Raw genomic sequence first — 21,236 nt, 5'->3', positions numbered from 1 at the left:
CATGCAATTGTGCACGTGCGAGTGTATCGGTGTACTAAATCTTGTAAATCTCAGTGTGTTTCGTAAGAGCCAACCTCTTCCCAGGGAAACGGGTGGTCGGTCTCTAGTTAATGCTAAATCTGCCAACAAAGGACAGGGGAGGCAGTGGCACCGACTTATTTTTTTCACTTACACAGACATTCACACACTTGCACACTCAGGGATGCTTATATACACATACATGTATTATTATACTGAACAAAAATATAAACGCAACATGTAGTGTTGGTTTCATGTGTTAAAATAAAAGATCCCTGAAATTCTCTCAAATTTGGTGCACACATTTGTTTACATCCCTGTTGGTGAGCATTTCGCCTTTGCCAAGATAATCCATCCACCTAACAGGTGTGGTATATCAAGAAGCTAATTGACCGCACAATCATTACACAGGTGCACATTGTGCTGGGGACAATAAAAAGCCACTCAAAAATATGCAGGTTTGTCACACAACAAAATACCACAGATGTCTCAAGTTTTGAGGGAGCGTGCAATTAGCCTACACCTGTGGGATTGTCTGAGACCAGCCACCCAGACAGCTGATGAAACTGTGGGTTTGCACAACTGAAGAATTTCTGCACAAACTGTCAGAAACCATCTCAGGGAACGTGCTCGTCGTCCTCACCAAGGTCTTGACCTGACTGCAGTTCAGCATCGCAACCAACTTCAGTGGGCAAATGCTCACATTAGATAGCCATTGGCACACTGGAGAAGTGTGCTCTTCACGGATTAATCCTGGTTTCAACTGTACCAGCAGATGGCGTCGTGTGGGCGAGTGGTTTGCTATTGTGAACATAATTCCCCAGGGTGGCAGTGGGGTTATGTTATAGGCAGGCATAAGCTACAGACTATGAACACAATCGCATTTTATCGATGGCGATTTGAATGCACAGAGATGCCGTGACATGATCCTGAGGCCCATTATTGTGCCATTCATCCGACGCAATCACCTAATTTTTCAGTATGATAATGCACAGCCCCATGTCGCAAGGATCTGTACACAATTCCTGGATGCTGAAAATGTCCCAGTTCTTCCATGACCTGCATACTCTCCAGATATGTCGCCCATTGAGCATGTTTGGGATGCTCTGGAACGATGTGTACGACAGCTTGTACCAGTTCCCGCCAATATCCAGCAACTTTGCAACAGCTTCAAATCAAATCAAATCAAATTTGATTGATCAACTCTATGCTAAAGAGATGTATTGCTACATGAGGCAAATAATGGTCACACCAGATACTGATTGGTTTTCTGATCCACGCCCCTACCGTTTCTTTTAAGGTATCTGTGACCAACAGATGCATATCTGTGTTCCCAGTCATGTGAAATCCATAGATTAGGGCCTAATAATTTTTTTTCAATTGACTGATTTCCTTATTTGAACTGTAACTCAGTAAAATCTTTGAAATTGTTGCATGTTGCGTTTATTTTTTTTAACTGTAAGGAAATTATCATTTTGGTAGAGGGTGTGTATTTTAGTGCTGGGATAATAATTCACAATACTCAAGCCTGTAACTAATATTCAGACCACACTGTCACTTATTCTCCACTCCCATGTTCTCCCAAGTCATCGCTCTCTCCCCCCCCTCTCAGTTACCCCCTGCTGCGGCTGCCTCTGCCGGGGACCGGGCCGGTGGAGTTCACCACACGGGTCCGAGATTATACCGTCCCTTCCCATGAGCCCCAGGGAGACCTCGGCGAGCGGCCTGACTGGGTAAGACTCATGGTCAAAAGATCACCCCACTTACAGTACCCACATGGCTTGACTGTTTACATGGTACATTTGTAATATCATGATCTTTAAAAAATAAACCTAACACCACTAAGTACCATTTGGTACCAGGTAGTTACCAATTGCATTGAGTGTTTGAAATACCAGCTGAAAAAGGGACTGTAAAATAACAAACTCATCCGCTTCTCTGCCATGTTTTTCAAAACCCTCTATGGCTCTGTTCCTCCAGTATCGGGGTCCTCCGGTGGCCTACATCCAACAGGTCCTGGTGAAGGCAGCTGTGTCTCCCTGGGACAGTACGCTGGTCCCTGTGGACGTGTTCCGCTCCCCACTGGGCCGCGTATTCAGCCTGCTGGAGGAGATCCGCAACCATGTACACAACGACGGGTATGGGAAACTACACACGCACATCCAATGTCTCTCCCCCACCTCGAGCTTTCTCTACCGTTTTAAAATGCATCTTGACTTGACCGGACTTACCTTTCGTCTCTTTGCAGTTCTGGGGTCAGGAGCCTGGAGGCGCTCTGCCTGCAGGTGACGGACCTGTTGCCGGGGTTACGGCGTATGCAGACAGTGCTGCCGGAGCATGGTTGTCTGCTGGTCTCCCCCGGCAACTACTGGCAGAACCAGCGGGAGCTGTTTGACTCTGACCCCGACCTGCTGAAGACCGTCCACCAGCACGAACCCAAAGGACTGCACACCTCCGCCACACTGAGAGGTAGAGAGGGGAGGAAGGGACGGGAGGGGTGAGGTAAATGGAGGGCAGAGCAAAGGAATCATCCTTTTGTATCCCTTTGGCTAATGCTCATTGAGCCCCAACCAGAGTGTGTGAGCAGAGCCGCTCATCACTAATGGAGTGGTGCTTGCGCTCCATGTCATTTCCACTAAAGACCCGCGCCAAATTCGCTCCATTCATTAAAATCACAATTTAACCAACACCCGTCTATTTTTGTGACTACCTAGATCTACAAATCAAATCAAATTGTTTTTGTCACATGCGCTGAATACAACAGATTACAGTGAAATGCTAACTTACAAGCCCTTAACCAACAATGCAGTTTTAAGAAAAATAAGTGTTGAAGTATTTTCTAGTGAAAAATAACAAATAATTAAAGAGCAACAATAAAATAACAGTAGCGAGGCTATATTTTACTTATTTGTATTTTATTTAACCTTTTTATTTAACTAGGCAAGTCAGTTAAGAACAAATTCTTATTTACAGTGACGGCCTATATACAGGGGGTACCGGTACAGAGTCAATGTGCGGGGGCTATGTAAAATGACTATGCATAGATAATAAACAGAGTAGGAGCAGCGTAAAAGGTGGTAGTGATGGGGGGTTCAAAGCAAAAAGTCTGGGTAGCCATTTGACTTGGGGGTAGAAGCTGTTAAGAAGCCTTTTGGACCAAGGCTTGGCACTCCGGTACTTGCCTTGAGGTAGCAGAGAGAACAGTCTATTACTAGGGTGGCTGGAGTCTTTGGCAATTTTTAGGGCCTTCCTCTGACACCGCCGGGTATAGAGGTCCTGGATGGCAGGAAGCTTGGCCCCAGTGATGTACTGGACCATATTCACTACTGTCTGTAGTGCCTTGTGGTCGGAGGCCGAGCAGTTGCCATACCAGGCGGTGATGGAACCAGTCAGAATGCTCTCGATGGTGCAGCTGTATAACGTTTTGAGGATCTGAGGACCCATGACAGATCTTTTCAGTCTCCGAGGGGGAATAGGGGTTGTCGTGCCCTCTTCACGACTGTCTTGGTGTGTTTGGATCATGATAATTGTTGGTGATGTGGACATCAAGGATCTTGAATCGCTCAACCTGCTCCACTAGAGCCCCGTCGATGAAAATGGGGACGCGCTCTGCCCTCCTTGTCTTGTAGTTCACGATCATCTCCTTTGTCTTGATCACGTTGAGGGAAAGGTTGTTATCCTGGCACCACACTGCCAGGTCTCTGACCTCCTCCCTATAGGCTGTCTCATCGTTGTCGGTGATCAGGCCTACATCTGTCGTCTGCAAACTTATTGATGGTGTTGGAGTCGTGCCTGGCCATCCAGTCATGGGTGAACAGGGAGTACAGGAGGGGACTGAGCACGCATCCCTGAGGGGCCCTCGTGTTGATGATCAGCGTGGATCAGATGTGTTGTTACCTACCCTCACCACCTGGGGGCGGCCCGTCAGGAAGTCCAGGATCCAGTTGCAGAGGGAGGTGTTTAGTCCTAGGCTCCTCAGCTTAGTGATGAGCTTTGGGGGCACTATGGTGTACCAATTGTTTTTTAAGTGTTGAAACCAAACCATATGGATTTGACTGAAAGCTGTTTGAATAAACATGTGAAGATGAATGTAAGAAGTGAACATCATTCCAAATAGGCTACATGTCATATTAAACTGCATATAAACACTCTAAACAGGTCAGGAGCCAGACATGGAGCCTAAGAAGGAACTAATTATTTAGGCTATTATTTCAATTATTTCAAGGCTGCAGCCTACAAAGAAATACATTGTGAAGCATTTGTGAATGCAACCCCAGGCTGGTAGGAACATAGTGCTCAGCATTTAAACAACATTTAGTTGTATTAAATCATTGTAGTCTATAAATTTGGCATTTAGGCTGTGACTTACTTAGAATTAAATGCAAAGGAAATGAAAAATGCCTTATTAGTCTGTCTACAGTGCCTTTTAATAAATGTTTTGAATACACGCCAGTCTGTGGCTTCAGGCTCATGTGATGGTGCCTGGAGAGGTCAGCAGCAGAGAATATCCTCTCCACACTTGCAGAGCAACTGGGGAAGCTAAACACCCTTTTGGCCGTTCTTGCCAGGCTGAGCTGAGATGTAGAGTTGTTTTAAAAATGTTCTATAGGTAGGCCTAAAGGTTTTTAGGCAAATTAACCCAATCAAAACAGGAAGCTCCTTGAAAGTGGGAATGTACCAGGCCTATTGGGCCAAAATATTTATGGCCTAATTTATCTCTATTAAGGGATCAGATTTTTTTGTTTATAAATACTTTGCTACAATGACACAGTTAGTTATTTACAAACCTTGTTCCTTTCTTTTAGCATGTGGATGTAGTATACGGTCATGCTTTCGGGATACGTATCTTTTCAGATTCCACAATGATTCTCTAGTTGTAGACACTACCTCAACAAACTCCTTCTCTTGCTCTTGGTCCTCATCTTTGTAAGTCAACTTGATTTTGCACCTGTGTGTTTTATCAGTTTCTTTATGAAAAAATATTTAGTGAACTCCGTGGCTGTAGCTAAAGCATGGGGCTATAGCAGCACACAAGTAGACTACAAATGCATGCTGGGATGGACATGCCTTGAGCTCCTGAAGTGAGCGCTACTTTTTTGGAGTGAAATTAGAGCGGGCAAGATGGCTGACGCTCCAGCCTTTTGTGAATCTCGCTCCGTGCTCCAGTCAAATTGGGCACGCTCCTCACTGCTCACATACTCTGGCCCCAACTAATGTCAGGCAGACTGGTAATGCTGATATTGTTCAATGCTGTCTGTGTGTGTGTGTGTGTGTGTGTGTGTGTGTGTGTGTGTGTGTGTGTGTGTGTGTGTGTGTGTGTGTGTGTGTGTGTGTGTGTGTGTGTGTGTGTGTGTGTGTGTGTGTGTGTGTGTGTGTGTGTGTGTGTGTGTGTGTGTGTGTTAGACCTGCTGTTTGGCGTCCCGGTGAAACACACAGGGGTGAGTCTGTACAGCAGGAAGAGGGTGGTCACCTACACCATCACCATGGTCCTGGGCAGCTACGACGCCAGGTTCCTGTCTAGCCTGCGGGCACGTCTCCGCCAGCTGCACCCCTCGGTGAACTGCAGCCTACGCGAGGACCACATGGTGCACGTGCACTTCAAGGAGGAGATAGGCATGGCCGAGCTCATCCCCCTGGTCACCACCTACATCATACTTTTTGCCTACATCTACTTCTCCACACGTAAGTCTCTGACTGGAGTCTGGGCGCCACGGTGGCATCTCAATAGTCTAAAGAGCTTCCTTTCATCTGCACTGATCTGAAAGAGTTGGCTTAGTTTCATTTAGTTAAAGATGCATCCTTCTTTCCATCCATTCTTCATTGAAGTAATGTGTCCCATTACTAAAGCCAGGGGGGGGGGGATTGGTTTCAAAAGAAATGCTGAAGTCGGATGTCTTGCTTTGTGGGCGTCTCGTTTTCACTGGGATATTGTTCCCAGGTGCCCAGTCAAGGCCACAGAGCCAAGGTCCAGATTACTGTGTGTGTGTGTGTGTGACTGAGTCCTAGCCAAGGCTGGTCCTGTCTCGTCCAGGGATAATCTCCTACACAGGAACACTGTAGTCCACCATAATAATCTACCATGATAAGACTCACCAATGTGTGCCAGCACCAACAATATGCTGGCATATACACACACATGCAATATGTACAGTGCACAAACCTCATTTCAACTAAAAGCTGCATAAACTCTCATGCTGAGAGACATTCTTCTTTGTAGTGTGGGTGTTAGACAGAGTCCTATGTTAACTCTTTCCTCCCAGTGTATGTAGACTCTATGCTAACTCTTTCCTCCCAGTGTGTGTAGCCTCTGTCTATGTTAACTCTTTCCTCCCAGTGTGTGTAGCCTCTGTCTATGTTAACTCTTTCCTCCCAGTGTGTGTAGACTCTGTCTATGTTAACTCTTTCCTCCCAGTGTGTGTAAACTCTGTCTATGTTAACTCTTTCCTCCCAGTGTGTGTAGCCTCTGTCTATGTTAACTCTTTCCTCCCAGTGTGTGTAAACTCTGTCTATGCTAACTCTTTCCTCCCAGTGTGTGTAAACTCTGTCTATGCTAACTATTTCCTCCCAGTGTATGTAAACTCTGTCTATGCTAACTATTTCCTCCCAGTGTGTGTAGCCTCTATGTTAACTCTTTCCTCCCAGTGTGTGTAAACTCTGTCTATGCTAACTATTTCCTCCCAGTGTATGTAGCCTCTATGTTAACTCTTTCCTCCCAGTGTGTGTAAAGTCTGTCTATGCTAACTCTTTCCTCCCAGTGTGTGTAGCCTCTGTCTATGTTAACTCTTTCCTCCCAGTGTGTGTAAACTCTGTCTATGCTAACTCTTTCCTCCCAGTGTGTGTAAACTCTGTCTATGCTAACTCTTTCCTCCCAGTGTGTGTAAACTCTGTCTATGCTAACTCTTTCCTCCCAGTGTATGTAGACTCTATGTTAACTCTTTCCTCCCAGTGTGTGTAAACTCTGTCTATGCTAACTCTTTCCTCCCAGTGTGTGTAAACTCTGTCTATGCTAACTCTTTCCTCCCAGTGTGTGTAAACTCTGTCTATGCTAACTCTTTCCTCCCAGTGTGTGTAAACTCTGTCTATGCTAACTCTTTCCTCCCAGTGTGTGTAAACTCTGTCTATGCTAACTCTTTCCTCCCAGTGTGTGTAAACTCTGTCTATGCTAACTCTTTCCTCCCAGTGTGTGTAAACTCTGTCTATGCTAACTCTACTTCTTCCTCTCTCCAGGTAAGATTGACATGGTGAAGTCAAAATGGGGCTTGGCGCTGGCTGCCGTGGTAACAGTGCTCAGCTCTCTGCTTATGTCTGTGGGGCTCTGCACCCTGTTCGGCCTGACGCCCACACTCAATGGAGGGTAAGAAACACACACACACGCTACATATATCCTAAAAGCCCCTGACCCTCTCCTGCTCATTGATCTGTATGGACTACTGTGGGACTGCAGACATTAATGTACAGTGAGTGACAGGGGACTGTGTTACCAAGGGCAACAGATGTGGACTCAAAGGGGAGGAGGGATTCTTAAGAGGGCGGGGATAGATATTGATGTGGCGTACCTGGCCAATCACACCCAGCTTATTGGAATGTAGAGGATGGCGTGACCATCTCACACCATCCAAATCTCACCAACCATCAATCAAGATTCCAGGGTCCACACGCACACAGACCTACATACCCACTGTCGTGCATATTGACACAATGGCCACACAATAAAGCCTGTTGAAGTAATAACACGTGTGTTTGGTCTTTATCTTCTGTGGTGTAGTTTTGTTACGTACTGACCTCCAACCCTTATCTTCACGTGTAATGATAGCATATCTCTGGTTTACTGTCTGTCAAACCTTGTCTGTCTTCAATCGTCCCTTCTCTCTTTCATCATCTGTACTCTTGTCTACTAAATATCCCCTTTTCTATTTTTAACCTGTTTTTTATTTGTGCGACAATTTGACGACTATCAAATTGAAAAACCTGACCTCTCTCCCACCCTAACATCCAAACTTGCATCTATTACCTGATCCACGAATATACAGCTTTGTAATCATGTTGTCTCTGCTTGTGTCTCCCTCTCTCTGTCAGTGAGATCTTCCCATATCTGGTGGTGGTGATAGGGCTGGAGAACGTCCTGGTTCTCACCAAGTCTGTGGTGTCCACCCCTGTTGACTTGGAGGTCAAACTACGCATCGCTCAGGGTAAGCGTGTGTGTGGGCTGGTTCTTCTATCCTTGTGGGGACCTACAATCCCCAAAAGTCCCCACGAGGATGGTAAAAGAAGGCAAATTCTCCCTTGTAGGGACATTTCCCATGAGGACAAAGGCTATTTTAAGGTTAGAATTAGTGCAAGGGGGCCTCCTGAGAGGCGCAGCGGTTTAACCTCTCTAGGCTAGATGGGACGGACATCCAGTGAAAGTGCAGGGCGCCAAATTCAAACTACAGAATTGTAAATATTTAACATTCTTGAAAATACACATGCAATATGTCAAAATAAAGCTTAACTAGAAAAACTACCATTTCCGGGTCATTTTTCGACCCATGCACCCGGCCTGTCACAAGCGACACCTTGTGACGGGCCGGGTGCATGCACGCTGACTTCGGTCGCCAGCTGTTCGCCGTGTCCTCCGACACATTGGTGCGGCTAGCTTCCGGGTTAAACGAGCAGTGTGTCAAGAAGCAGTGCGGATTGGCAGGGTCGTGTTTCGGGGGACGCATGGCTCTCGACCTTCGCCTCTCCCGAGTCCGTACGGGAGTTGTAGCGATGAGACAAGACTTTAACTACCAATTTGGATATCACAAAATTGGGGTAAAAAAGTACCATGAAAAAATTATTTGTGTTATGGTAAGTTTTAGGGATAGGGAAAATAGGATTTGATTTTAGATCCCCACGAGGATATAAGAACAAAATGTGTGTGTGCGTGAAATCCAAGCATTTGTTAATGTGGTATTGTGTTGTCCCTCTCCAGGCCTTAGTAATGAGAGCTGGTCTATCATGAAGAACATGGCCACAGAGCTGTGCATCATCCTCATAGGATATTTCACCCTGGTGCCTGCTATCCAGGTAACACACACACACCAATCTATCACACACTGGCGTATGAACACAGGTACACGCACACTTTCATTCACATAGACAGATTAGATCGTACTGCCACAGAACATGCACACACACACTTCTACTGTGTATGTTATGAGCGGCCTGCTGTTTATTTCTGTGTTTCCAGGAGTTCTGTCTGTTTGCTGTGGTGGGCCTGGTGTCTGACTTCTTCCTTCAGATGTTTTTCTTCACCACAGTTCTTTCCATTGACATCCGACGCATGGAGGTGAACACACACACACACACACACACACTGTCAACAGTGCTTTCCTTAGTAATTTACAGCATGGAGGTGAGGTCATAGACACACACACACACATTTGCCATGTGATGGCGAGGTCTCTTGATCCATGAGTCATTTCCTCAGTCTATAGTGCTCAGTAAAATATTGACAGTCTCTCTTTATCCACCTTTGTTCCTCTTATCCACCTTGTTCCTCTGTTACAGTCATAGATACATGCATACTCTAACACTAATCCATACACATGTACCATACACATGTACTCTCATACATGTTACACTCTCCCACATACCCGCGCACCCTAAAACTGTCCTCTCACACACACAGTTGGCCGATCTGAACCGCCGTCTACCGGCCGAGGCGGGGATGCCCCCTCCCAAACCGGGCCCCCTGCGCCCTCGGGAGGCGCCTCCTCCCCCACGGCCCTCGCCCTACACCATCACCCTGCAGACGCCCGCCTTCAGGAACCTGCGTCTGCCCAAGAGGCTCCGTGTGGTCTACTTCCTGGCCCGCACACGTCTGGCCCAGCGCTTCATCATGGTGAGACTGGCTACGGGCACTTCCTGAAAAGACAGTTTAAGTTAGGGTTGCATGATATTTTGCTAAATGCACAGGCTTTTCAGAAATTAGGATTGGAAGATTCCTGATTTTTCCTGCTTATTCCCATCTGATTCCGGGAATCTTCCCAACTGGATTTTCTGGGAATTTGGGGAAAGTTCCCGGAATCTTCCGACCCCAGTTTCACATAGTCCAGTGTTAACAAATGCTTGTGTGAAAGGAGGGTGAGTTAGCACTGGGCTAAGAACATGCAGTGTGAAAAAGCCTTGAGGGTGACTGTCTCAAGGCCTTTTCACAGAGAGTCTGCCTGTTGGGCCGTCGTGTCTGTGTGTGTTACCTTCTGTCTCGCCTGTCAGTATTTGTCTGTCTCTGTATGACTGTGTGAACGTTTACAGTACTTCCTTCAAGTAGTTCTCTGTATGCATTGACATGTCCCTCTATCCCTGTATTATTGTAGGTGGGTACAGTGATCTGGATTGGCATCCTGGCCTACACGGACCCCGCTGGCCTCCGTACCTACCTGGCAGCCCAGGTGTCTGAACAGAGCCCCCTGGGGGAGGGTGGGGCCGGGGGTCTGCCCCCCCACCTGGGAGGAGCCTCGGTCTTCCCTGGAGCAGGAGGGGACCCTGCCAGCACCCTCAGTGTCCTCCCTGCCCCCGCTGAACCCACCCCACTTCCAGAGAACCAGTCCCAGGGTCACCACGGGGCTCCCAGGGAAGGAGTACCCCACCAGGCCCAGGCCCCACCCCTGGTGCCCCAGATCAGCTGGGGGGCGGAGGATGAGGAGGGCTGGAGGAGGCTGTCTTTCAGACACTGGCCCTCGCTCTTCAGCTACTATAATATTACTCTGGCCAAGAGGTAGGTCAGGGGAGTTGGAATGAGTTACTGTGTGTGTTTATTGGGTGTGAGTGCACGTGTATGTGCATAGTGTTTGTGCCACTGTTGACCCTACTTACCATGCTTTTGGGTTATGGAAGGGAAGAAAGGTCGAATTCATTGATTAATGTAGGAAATGTCATTTTGTTACCTTTCTGTCCCACAGATACATCAGCATCCTGCCTGTCATTCCCGTCACGCTTCACCTGAGCCCCCGGGAGGCCATCGAGACGCGTCACCCCCAGGACACACGCCACCCCCCGCCGCCCAGCCTCAAAACTAACGACCTACCCGCAGACCTCACGCTCTACAAGTCAGTACTGACACACTCTCACACACACCAACCTCCATTTCCAACACCTTCAAACTACAGATTGACTAACATTCCCCCTACTACAATCCATGCACTTCATGTTTTTCTCTCACACACACACACACACACACACACCCATGCACAGTGCACACCACTTCAAAGTCCATGCTAATGCTCCTGTGCAGGCGAAAGATCAATGTTATAGTGAACGATTATGGTGTCAAGGCCAAGAGATTCAGTGATAATCCACACAGTCCAAACCCACATCTCATACAGAATATGTTTGCATTGTAGGGTTGCAAAATTCCGGAAACTTTCAATAAATTCAATGGTTTTCCCCAAATCCTGGTTGGAAGAATCTCAGAATCAGGAAGGAGTAAGCAGGAAATCCGGAACTGTCCAACCAGGATTTGCAACGCTAGTCCCACACCTCTCTTTTCTTCCTCTTTCTAACTTTGTAAACGAAACACAGCCAAACAGTCCGTCACTGTGTCAAAGGTTATCTCAAAAACGGTAGGAAGAAAGAGAAAAGTTTTTTCTCTTATCTCTATAGTTGAGTTGACTGGATATTGGGCGAGGTTCGTTTTGCATCGGTGCCCCCACCCACCCGGGGCACAGGGCCATGCAAAATGAACCCCCTCACTGACTCACAGACTTTGTTCCTGTCTACCGTCTCATCTGATTGGCTGTCAGGTTACTCGTAAGATGTCCGTGGGTTGACGATGTCATGGTGGAGTGGATGATGTTTGGTGTGGTTTTGGGACTGAGTGAAACAGTCTCTCAACTGTGTTTTCCCTAGTTCTATTTTGTTGGTAGTAGGGGGCAAAGGTTCCTCAAAGCAACAGGCAGTACTGCCAACGTTAATGTTTCTATTAGAACAAACAGAATTGGGCAGAGAGGGTGCTGTGTTGCTTAAGACCACCCGTGTTTTTCCTGCAGTATACTACGTCCTTGACCAATAGCATATTAAAATGGATCCAACATTGGAACTGTGTCCACTGTGATGTGTAACGCCAGGGAGGTTTTTCATTTGAAGTGGAAGGTTTGAATCATATTCATCAGTTCATGGTCATCTGTGAAACCCAGATCAGTGTTCACGGTTCATATCTGAGATAAAGGTCACAGTGGTGAAGGTCATCTCTGGAACACAGGCCAGGCACAGATGGAGATTTATCTATTAGAATCTTTGGGTCAAGTCAAGGAGGAGGGGCCTGGATGGTTCTCCCAGAATAAAGTAGAATCTATCGTATCTCTATGGTTGTCCAATCAAGGACAGAATCCTTTGAAACTCTTGCTTTTATTTAATTTCACCTTCATTTAACTAGGCAAGTCAGTTAAGAACAAATTCTTATTTACAATGACGGCCTACCAAAAGGCAAAAGGCCTCCTGCTGGACGGGGGCCTGGGATTAAAAATATAAATATAGGACAAAACACACATCACAACAAGAGACACACAACACTACATAAAGAGAGACCTAAGACAACAACATAACAGCAAAACATGACAACACAGCATGGTAGCAACACAGCATGACAACAACATGGTAGCAGCACAAAAACATGGTACAAAAGTTATTGGGCAAAGTCAACAGCACAAAGGTCAAGAATACATCATACAAAGCAGCCACAGCTGTCATGATTGAGTCTTTGAATTAAGAGATTGAGATAAAACTGTCCCGCTTGCGTGTTTGTTGCAGCTTGTTCCCGTCGCTAGCATGAGCGACCCAGGATGTGTGTGCTTTGGGGACCTTTAACAGAATGTGACTGGCAGAACGGGTGTTGTATGTGGAGAATGAGGGCTGCAGTAGATATCTCAGATAGGGAGAGTGAGGCCTAAGAGGGTTTTATAAATAAGCATCAACCAGTGGGTCTTGCAATGGGTAGACAGAGATGACCAGTTTACAGAAGAGTATAGAGTGCAGTGATGTGTCCTATAAGGAGCATTGGTGGCAAATCTGATGGCTGAATGGTAAAGAACATCTAGCCGCTCGAGAGCACCCTTACCTGCTGATCTATAAATTATGTCTCTGTAATCTAGCATGGGTAGGATGGTCATCTGAATCAAGGTTAGTTTGGCAGCTAGGGTGAAAGAGGAGCGATTACGATAGAGGAAACCAAGTCTAGATTTAACTTTAGCCTGCAGCTTTGATATGTGCTGAGAGAAGGACAGTGCACCGTCTAGCCATACTCCTAAGTATTTGTATGAGGTGACTACCTCAAGCTCTAAACCCTCAGAGGTAGTAATCACACCTGTGGGGAGATGGACATTCTCCCCACAGACAACCCCTGTGGGTAGAGAAAGCTTGTTAGACACTAAGAAAGCTTTGTTGTAGAGCATTTAACACAAAATCGAGGGAGGGGCCAGCTGAGTATAAGACTGTATCATCTGCATGTAAATGGATGAGAGAGCTTCCTACTGCCTGAGCTATGTTGTTGATGTAAATTGAGAAGAGCGTGGTTGGTGACAGGCAGTGGCTGAGACAGCAGATGTTCTGACTTTATACACTGCACTCTTTGAGAGAGGTAGTTAGCAAACCAGGCCAAAGACCCCTCAGAGACACCAATACTCCTTAGCCGGCCCACAAGAATGGAATGGTCTACCGTATCAAAAGCTTTGACCAAGTCAATAAAAATAGCAGCACACTATTTCTTAGAATCAAGGGCAATGGTGACAACATTGAGGACCTTTAAGGTTGCAGTGACACATCCATAACCTGAGCGGGAACCAGATTGCATACTAGAGATAATAATATAGCTATCAAGAAAGCCAGTCAGTTGATTATTGACAAGTTTTTTTTTTTAACAGAGCAAAATAGAAATAGGCCTATAACAGTTAGGATCTCCCCCTTTAAATAAAGGATGACCTGTGGCTGCCTTCCAAGCAGTGGGATCCTCTCCAGAAAGGAGAGACAGGCTTTGCGATGATAGGGGCAGCATCCTTAACCTGTCTAGGACTGGGGTTCCGCCCCGCAACAGTCAGTGAAAGTGCAGGGTGCCAAATTCAAAACAACAAAAATCTCATAATTAGAATTCCTCAAGCATACAAGTATTTTACACCATTTTAAAGATAGAATTCTCATTAATCCAACCACAGTGTCTGATTTCAAAAAGGATTTACAGCGAAAGCACCACAAACGATTATATTAGGTCACCACCAAGCCACAGAAAAACACAGCCATTTTTTCCAGCCAAAGAGAGTCACAAAAGGCAGAAATAGAGATAAAATTAATCACTAACCTTTGATCTTCATCAGATGACATTAATAGGACTTCATGTTACACAATCCATGTATGTTTTGTTTGATAAAGTTCATATTTATAAAATAAATCTGAGTTTACATTGGCGCGTTACGTTCAGTAGTTCTAAAACATGCGGTGATATTGCAGAGAGCCACATCAATTTACAGAAATACTCATAATAAACATTGACAAAGATACAACTATTATACATGGAACTTTAGATAAACTTCTCCTTAATGCAACCGCTGTGTCAGATTTCAAAAAATCTTTACGGAGAAAGCAAACCATGCAATAATCTGAATACAGCCTTTAGACTACAAAGCAGCCAAAAAGATAGCCGCCATATTGTGTAGTCAACATTACTCAGAAATAGCATTTTAAATATTCACGTACCTTTGATGATCTTCATCAGAATGCACTCCCAGGAATCCCAGTTGCACCATAAATGTTTTGAATTGTTCGATAATGTCCATCAGTTATGTCCAAATATCTTCTTTTGTTAGGGCGTTTGGTAAACAAATCCAAAAGCGCGTTCAGGTCGCACAAAAAGTTGGACAAAAAGTTTTAAAAAGTTCCCGTAGAAACATGCCAAACTAAGTATGGAACCAGTCTTTAGGATGTTTTTAACATAAAACTTCATTAATGTTCCAACCAGACAATTCCTTTGTCTGTACAAATGAAGTGAAACGTAGCTACCTTCCACGTGAGCACTCTGCCAGACCACTCAATCAAAGAGCTCTTATGAGCCCCTCCTTTAGAGTAGAATCGTCAAAACAGGTTTTAAATACTGTTGACATCTAGTGGAAGCCTTGGGAAGTGAAACATAACTTATATCACCCTGTATCTTCAATGAGGGCTGTGTTGAAAAACTACAAACCTCAGATTCCCACTTCCTGGTTGGATTTTTCTCAGATTTTCGCTTGCCATATGAGTTTTGTTATACTCACAGACATCATTCAAACAGTTTTAGAAACTTCAGTGTTTTCTATCAAATACTAACAATAATATGCATATATTAGCATCTGGGACAGAGTAGGAGGCAGTTCACTCTGGGCACGCTATTCATCCAAAAGTGAAAATGCTGCCCCCTATCCCAAAAAGGTTAACAATACCACTGAAAATGTAATAAAAATAATAAGTTCCAACAGAGGGGATCAATCTGATTCTATACCATTTTACAAAGACCAATTCATGAAGGAAGGCTTGCTCATTAAAGTCTTTTAGCATCTATGACAAATCAGGACAGGTCGTTTCACTGAGCAGCCATTACGGACACAGGCTGTAAAACAGTGATCACAAAGGTCATTACAGAAAACACCAGACTGACACCATCAGGATTATTTGTGAGGATAACATCGACGAGAGTAGCCTTTTCTGGGTGTTTGGAGTCATCCCTTGTGGGATTGGTGATAATCTGAGAAAGATTTACGGAGTCCCATTGCTTTTGGACTTGGTCAGGTGGTTTAAGCATGTCTAAGTTTAGGTCACCTTGCAGGACAAATTCAGACTTAGTGTAACACGGAACCCAAACCGGCTGCGCGCGTGCGCCATCGTGCATACATTTATTTTGTCCCCCCACACCAAACGCGATCACAACACGCAGGTTAAAATATCAAAGCAAACTATGAACCAATTACATTAATTTGGGGACAGGTCAAAAAGCATTAATCATGTATGGCAATTTAGCTAGCTAGCTTTCACATGCTAGCTAATTTGTCCTATTTTGCTAGCTTTCACATGCTAGCTAATTTGTCCTATTTAGCTAGCTTTCACATGCTAGCTAATTTGTCCTATTTAGCTAGCTTTCACATGCTAGCTAATTTGTCCTATTTAGTTAGCTTGCTGTTGCTAGCTAATTTGTCCTGGGGTATAAACATTGAGTTGTTATTTTACCTGAAATGCACAAGGTCCTTTACTCCGACAATTAATCCACACATAAAACGGTCAACCATATCGTTTCTAGTCATCTCTCCTCCTTCCAGGATTTTTCATCTTTGAACTTATATGGTAAACTTTCATAGCGTTACCACGATGACCTGCAAAACAGTTCGTCTTTCAATCACCCACGTGCATATAACCAATGAGGCGATGGCACGTGGGTACCTGCTTCTATAAACCAATGAGGAGATGGGAGAGGCAGGACTTGCAGTGCGATCTGCGTCAGCAATAGCAAGGAGTTCTATTTTAGCCCTTGGCAACGCAGACGCTCGTTGGCGCGCGCGAGCAGTGTGGGTGCAATAGTTGAGTAACATGGATTTCTAAATTTCTTTTTCAATGCTCGCGCACGTGACGTATCCGGTTTGGATGTAAGGGGCCAGGAGAGAGCTTAGTGCAGGTAGGGTACAGGCCGGTGCTGATGGAGGACGATAGCACCCAGCAACAGTCAGCAAAGAGCTATTTGAACATTTAATGCTTAAAACCAGCAAATCATATTGTTTGGGGACAGACTTCGTTGAGGCAACCGTCAGAGAATCTCCCCCAGCCTGTTTTATAATACCAGTAATCATAAACAAATAAACTGGTTGCCAATCAATGTTAGACACTATTTTATTATGTTAGGCCTGTGGCGGTGATGGAATTACATTAGTATGATCATTTTCTAACATAATTTCAAGCCTCAAATGGAAAGGCTGTTTTCTGTTGTAGTGTGAATGGAAGTGCAACCATAATGTGAGGAAAAACAACCATTTTGTTCCTGGCTCTTAACGGTGCACATTAGCATACTTCCGCTGAAGTGGTGTGGTTGGCTTGAACATGTGCTATGTGCAGCCAGTTTGTGCACACCACATGGGTATAATCTTTCCCTAAGGGGACAATCAAGTCAGTATGTACACGCTGACTCCATGCATGAGCATGTGTGAGAGAGGACGTGTGCTGGACCAATCAGACTCTGCCGTGGTTTCAGGACTGGTATTGCACGTCGAGCTGGTCACACCCGTGCGGCATGGCAGTGACTTGTTCTACACGACAGGTGCTTTTTAGGCTTCTGCCTTTGCAACCGTCTCCACTAGAGGGACACACTGGACCCATTACATACGGCTCTGCTTTCCAGGCTTTCCTCATGGGGGGACAATAAACAGTCGGTCATGTTATGGAATGTCATTCTGACGAGCTGAGGATTTACGTCGGTACGCCATTGCGTAGTTCACACCTCTCTCAAGGTTCAAGTGTTTCTGTTGTAAGATGCTCTGTGCGGGTCATGAGATGACTTGGTCTCCCCGTCATTGGTACTCTCTCTCTGTCTCTAACTCGCTCTCTCTCAATGCAATCCAAACCAGCTTTATTGGCACGTATGGAGAAGGCAGCAAACAGGTTATTAACCCCCCCTCTCTCTCTAGGGTAGCAGCTCTGGGCCTGGCGGCAGGGGTTCTGCTGGTGCTGCTGCTCTTCTGTCTCTACCGGGTCCTCTGTCCCCGCAACTACGGCCAGAACGGAGTGGCCCATGGACGCCGTCGCCGCGGTGACCTGCCCTGCGACGACTATGGCTACTCGCCACCCATCAGTGAGATCTCCCCCCTGCTGCTGCGTGGACACAGCATGGTGAGAGACTGGACACACACACACCATTGTTCATTTGCATGATTATTTACAAGTATCTCTCCTCTCTCTCTTCCTTCCTCTCTATCTCTCTGTTTCTTTCTTTCTCCCCTCCCAGGATATAGAGTGTCTGGCGAGTGATGGCATGCTGTTGGCCAGTTGTTGTCTGGCAGGACAGATCCGTGTGTGGGACGCTCAGACTGGAGACTGCCTCACTGTCATTCCTAAACATGGGTAAGACACGCACACGTGCCATGTACACAAGGTCACCTTGGCCAATACAGGATTACATACACACACCTATGGACAGTTCATGCTTGTATTCATGCATAATGTTTATATTTTTTGGCCTGGCACCATCCACCTCTTCGGAGTACAACTTGTATTATTTTAATAATAAATGTACAATATTAACTTTTTGTCTGTGTTCACCCTTCTTCCCATTCCCATGTCCTTTATTTCTTCCAACATAGTCTTCCCTCCTGTTCTCCTATATGCATATCCAGCCTCCTTCCCTGAACACTAAACTGTCTCTCTGTCAGGCTGCGGCGGAGTAGTAGCAGTGGCTGCTGGGAACAACGGGATGGCTGGGACGCCGTGGGTGTGGCCGAACCTGAGAATCTGGGAGGCGGGACAGAACCAGGGGGCGGGGTTTTCGATGAGGATGAGGGCTATCCCCTCAGGCGGCGGACCACCCCACGCCCGGCACTCTTTGAGGACCAACCCGACCTCACCCCCCTCATCGACACCAACTTCGACTCCCAGCCCCCCTCCCACCTCCTCCTCACCCCGCCCAGGGATGGCTTTGACTTCGGTGGGCTGGTGGAGAGAGCCTACCTAGAGCACGAGCCTCCCTCGCCGGGCCTCACTGCCTCCTACCCCTCCCCCTCCCCCCCATCGGGACCCCCTCCCCAGAGGAGACGCAGCCTGGGGTACATCCAGCCCCCTGTTCCACAGGGCCAGGGAACCCCGGACTGGGAAAGCGCCGTGTGGGCCATGGAGCTTCGGGGGAACCTCATCGCTGCTGGGAGGAGCAGCGGCAAACTGGAGGTGAGACCCAATCCCAAATCGACCCCCCCCTAGCCCCTACCCCGTCACTAGACACTTTATGATGCTCCCTTGTAGAACAGAAAGAACGGGATGGGTGCAGAGGGAGTGGATGAGATGAGAAGGGGAAAGAGAGGAGTTAGTCATAATGAGAAAGCAGGAAACAATATTTGCAAGAGGAGAGAGAGTCAGAGTAGGAGAAATTGGCAAAGGGAAAGTTAGAAAAAGCCAGGGCAATTGTACTAATGTGTTATGTGGTTAGCTGTGGGATGCAGTGGAGGGCTCGTTACGCTGCAGTAATGAAGACGGCGTCTCGGGGATCACGGCCCTGGCCTTCCTCAACAACAGGATCGTGGCGGCCAGACTCGACGGCTCTCTAGACTTCTTCACTGTCGACATCAACAAGCCTCTGGGCTTACTGCAGTACAGAGGTGAGCTTCACACACACTGTCAAACGACCCAATGATGTCAATATACACAGAGTGCACAAAACATTAGGAACCTGCTTTTCCCTTGACATAGACTGACCAGGTGAAAGCTATGATCCCTTATTGATGTCACTTGTTAAATCCACTTCAATCAGTGCAGATGAAGGGGAGGAGACAAGTTAAAGAAGGATTTTTAAGCCTTGAGACAATTGAGACATGGATTGTATATGTGTGCCATTCCGAGGGTGAATGGGCAAGACAAAATATTTAAGTTCATTTGAACGGGGTATGGTAGTAGGTGCCAGGTGCACCGGTTTGAGTGTGTCAAGAACTGCAACGCTGCTGGGTTTTTCACACTTAACAGTTTCCTGTGTGTATCAAGAATGGTCCACCACCCAAAGGACATCCAGCCAACATGACACAACTGTGTGAAGCATTAGTCAACATGGGCCAGCATCCCTGTGGAACACTTTCGACACCTTGTAGAGTCCATGCCCCGACGAGTTGAGGCTGTTCTGAGGGCAACAGGGGGTGCAACTCAATATTAGGAAGGTGTTCATAATGTTTTGTACACTCAGTGTATGTCTAATATGCTTGGAAAGTCGATCGGTAAAATGTCAACAACTGGAGTTACCTGGTCATTCTTGGAGACGTTATTGACCGGGCAGTACTACAGTAGCTATCAACTGGGTAGTTAACTAATTATCAAGTGAGGTGTCTCCGGCTATGGTTACTTTTGATATTTTGTGACGTCTCGACTTTTGGAGCGTTTTAACTGTAGACGTGTGTGTGTGTGTGGTGTGTGCGTGTGTGCGTGCCAGGTCCTCCCGGGCGTAGTAACATACCGCCCTCGCCCTGCTACAGCAGTGAGGATGTGATCTCATGCCAGCTGACGCGCTCGGTGCAGTGTGCCCACCAGAAACCCATCACGGTGCTGCGAGCCGCTGCCGGCAGAGTGGTCACTGGCAGCCAGGATCACACGGTCAGGGTGAGTGAGAACACAAACGCACACAGAAACACACACACACACGTGGACTCTTGTGTATATCATTCACCAACCTAAAACAGAATAAAATGTACACTCACTCACACACACTGAAACCCTTCTGTGTGTGTCAGGTATATCGTCTGGAGGACTCATGCTGTCTCTTCACGCTCCAGGGCCACTCTGGGGGAATCACTGCCATCTACATAGACCAGGTTAGTCAATGGTACAGTCTGTATCCCCCCCCCCATCCGATGGTACAGCCTTGAAACCCAAAGCTGTGTTCCAATGGCTAAACTCTTGTCTAACTGCATTCCAACCCAAAACCTGCTCCCTTGAATAATTTCCCCCAGAGGGATAGTTATACAATGTAGCAATGGGCTCACCTTGCTCCTAAAATACCACCTTTTCCGAACCTTGTGTACCAGTCTTGCTGGGTGTGCATGAGTCACTAAGGCACAGGCAGCCCAATTCTGATATTTTTTACACTAATCCGTTTGAGTGTAAGCCCCCCTTACTAGGAGGGCACATCGTAGCAAAACATTTTGCAACGGAAAATGTGGATTTCTTATGAACAACTCCAGGTAGTCCCTCCCCAGAGCAGTCCACTTTTTTCTGTTTGTACTTAATGAATATGTGAATTATCAGTCATTGTCATTGTCGTGTGGCAGACCATGGTTCTGGCCAGTGGGGGGCAGGACGGAGCAATCTGTCTGTGGGATGTGCTGACGGGCAGCCGGGTGAGCCACGTGTACGGTCACCGCGGCGACGTGACCTCGCTGGTGTGCACCACATCGTGCGTGATCAGCAGCGGCCTTGACGACCTCATCAGCATCTGGGACCGCAGCACGGGCATCAAGCTCTACTCCATACAGCAGGTGGGTGTGTGTGTAAACTAGTCTCCT

General features: G+C 46.6%; 1 protein-coding gene across 4 annotated transcripts in view; it reads left to right on the top strand.

Annotated features, from left to right (window-relative positions):
* LOC112222934 (sterol regulatory element-binding protein cleavage-activating protein) overlaps positions 1-21,236 on the top strand; it is a 37,633-nt gene that overhangs the window by 13,513 nt on the left and 2,884 nt on the right. For all 4 annotated transcript variants that reach the window (XM_024385815.2, XM_024385813.2, XM_024385814.2 and 1 more), the window contains exons 3-20: positions 1,631-1,751; positions 1,999-2,156; positions 2,267-2,487; positions 5,422-5,700; positions 7,246-7,372; positions 8,095-8,207; positions 8,975-9,069; positions 9,233-9,331; positions 9,674-9,886; positions 10,362-10,762; positions 10,947-11,093; positions 17,673-17,874; positions 17,990-18,105; positions 18,414-18,921; positions 19,181-19,349; positions 20,168-20,334; positions 20,466-20,546; positions 21,003-21,209. In XM_024385815.2, coding sequence (XP_024241583.1) covers positions 1,631-1,751; positions 1,999-2,156; positions 2,267-2,487; positions 5,422-5,700; positions 7,246-7,372; positions 8,095-8,207; positions 8,975-9,069; positions 9,233-9,331; positions 9,674-9,886; positions 10,362-10,762; positions 10,947-11,093; positions 17,673-17,874; positions 17,990-18,105; positions 18,414-18,921; positions 19,181-19,349; positions 20,168-20,334; positions 20,466-20,546; positions 21,003-21,209 — 3,424 coding nt within the window. The remainder of the gene's footprint in view (positions 1-1,630; positions 1,752-1,998; positions 2,157-2,266; positions 2,488-5,421; positions 5,701-7,245; positions 7,373-8,094; positions 8,208-8,974; positions 9,070-9,232; positions 9,332-9,673; positions 9,887-10,361; positions 10,763-10,946; positions 11,094-17,672; positions 17,875-17,989; positions 18,106-18,413; positions 18,922-19,180; positions 19,350-20,167; positions 20,335-20,465; positions 20,547-21,002; positions 21,210-21,236) is intronic.

This window comes from Oncorhynchus tshawytscha, linkage group LG23 (genome assembly GCF_018296145.1).
Source record: "Oncorhynchus tshawytscha isolate Ot180627B linkage group LG23, Otsh_v2.0, whole genome shotgun sequence".
In the NCBI taxonomy this organism is placed as follows: Eukaryota; Metazoa; Chordata; class Actinopteri; order Salmoniformes; family Salmonidae; genus Oncorhynchus; species Oncorhynchus tshawytscha.
Note: the sequence above shows the minus strand (reverse complement) of the source record. Positions and strands in the feature narration are given on the sequence as shown.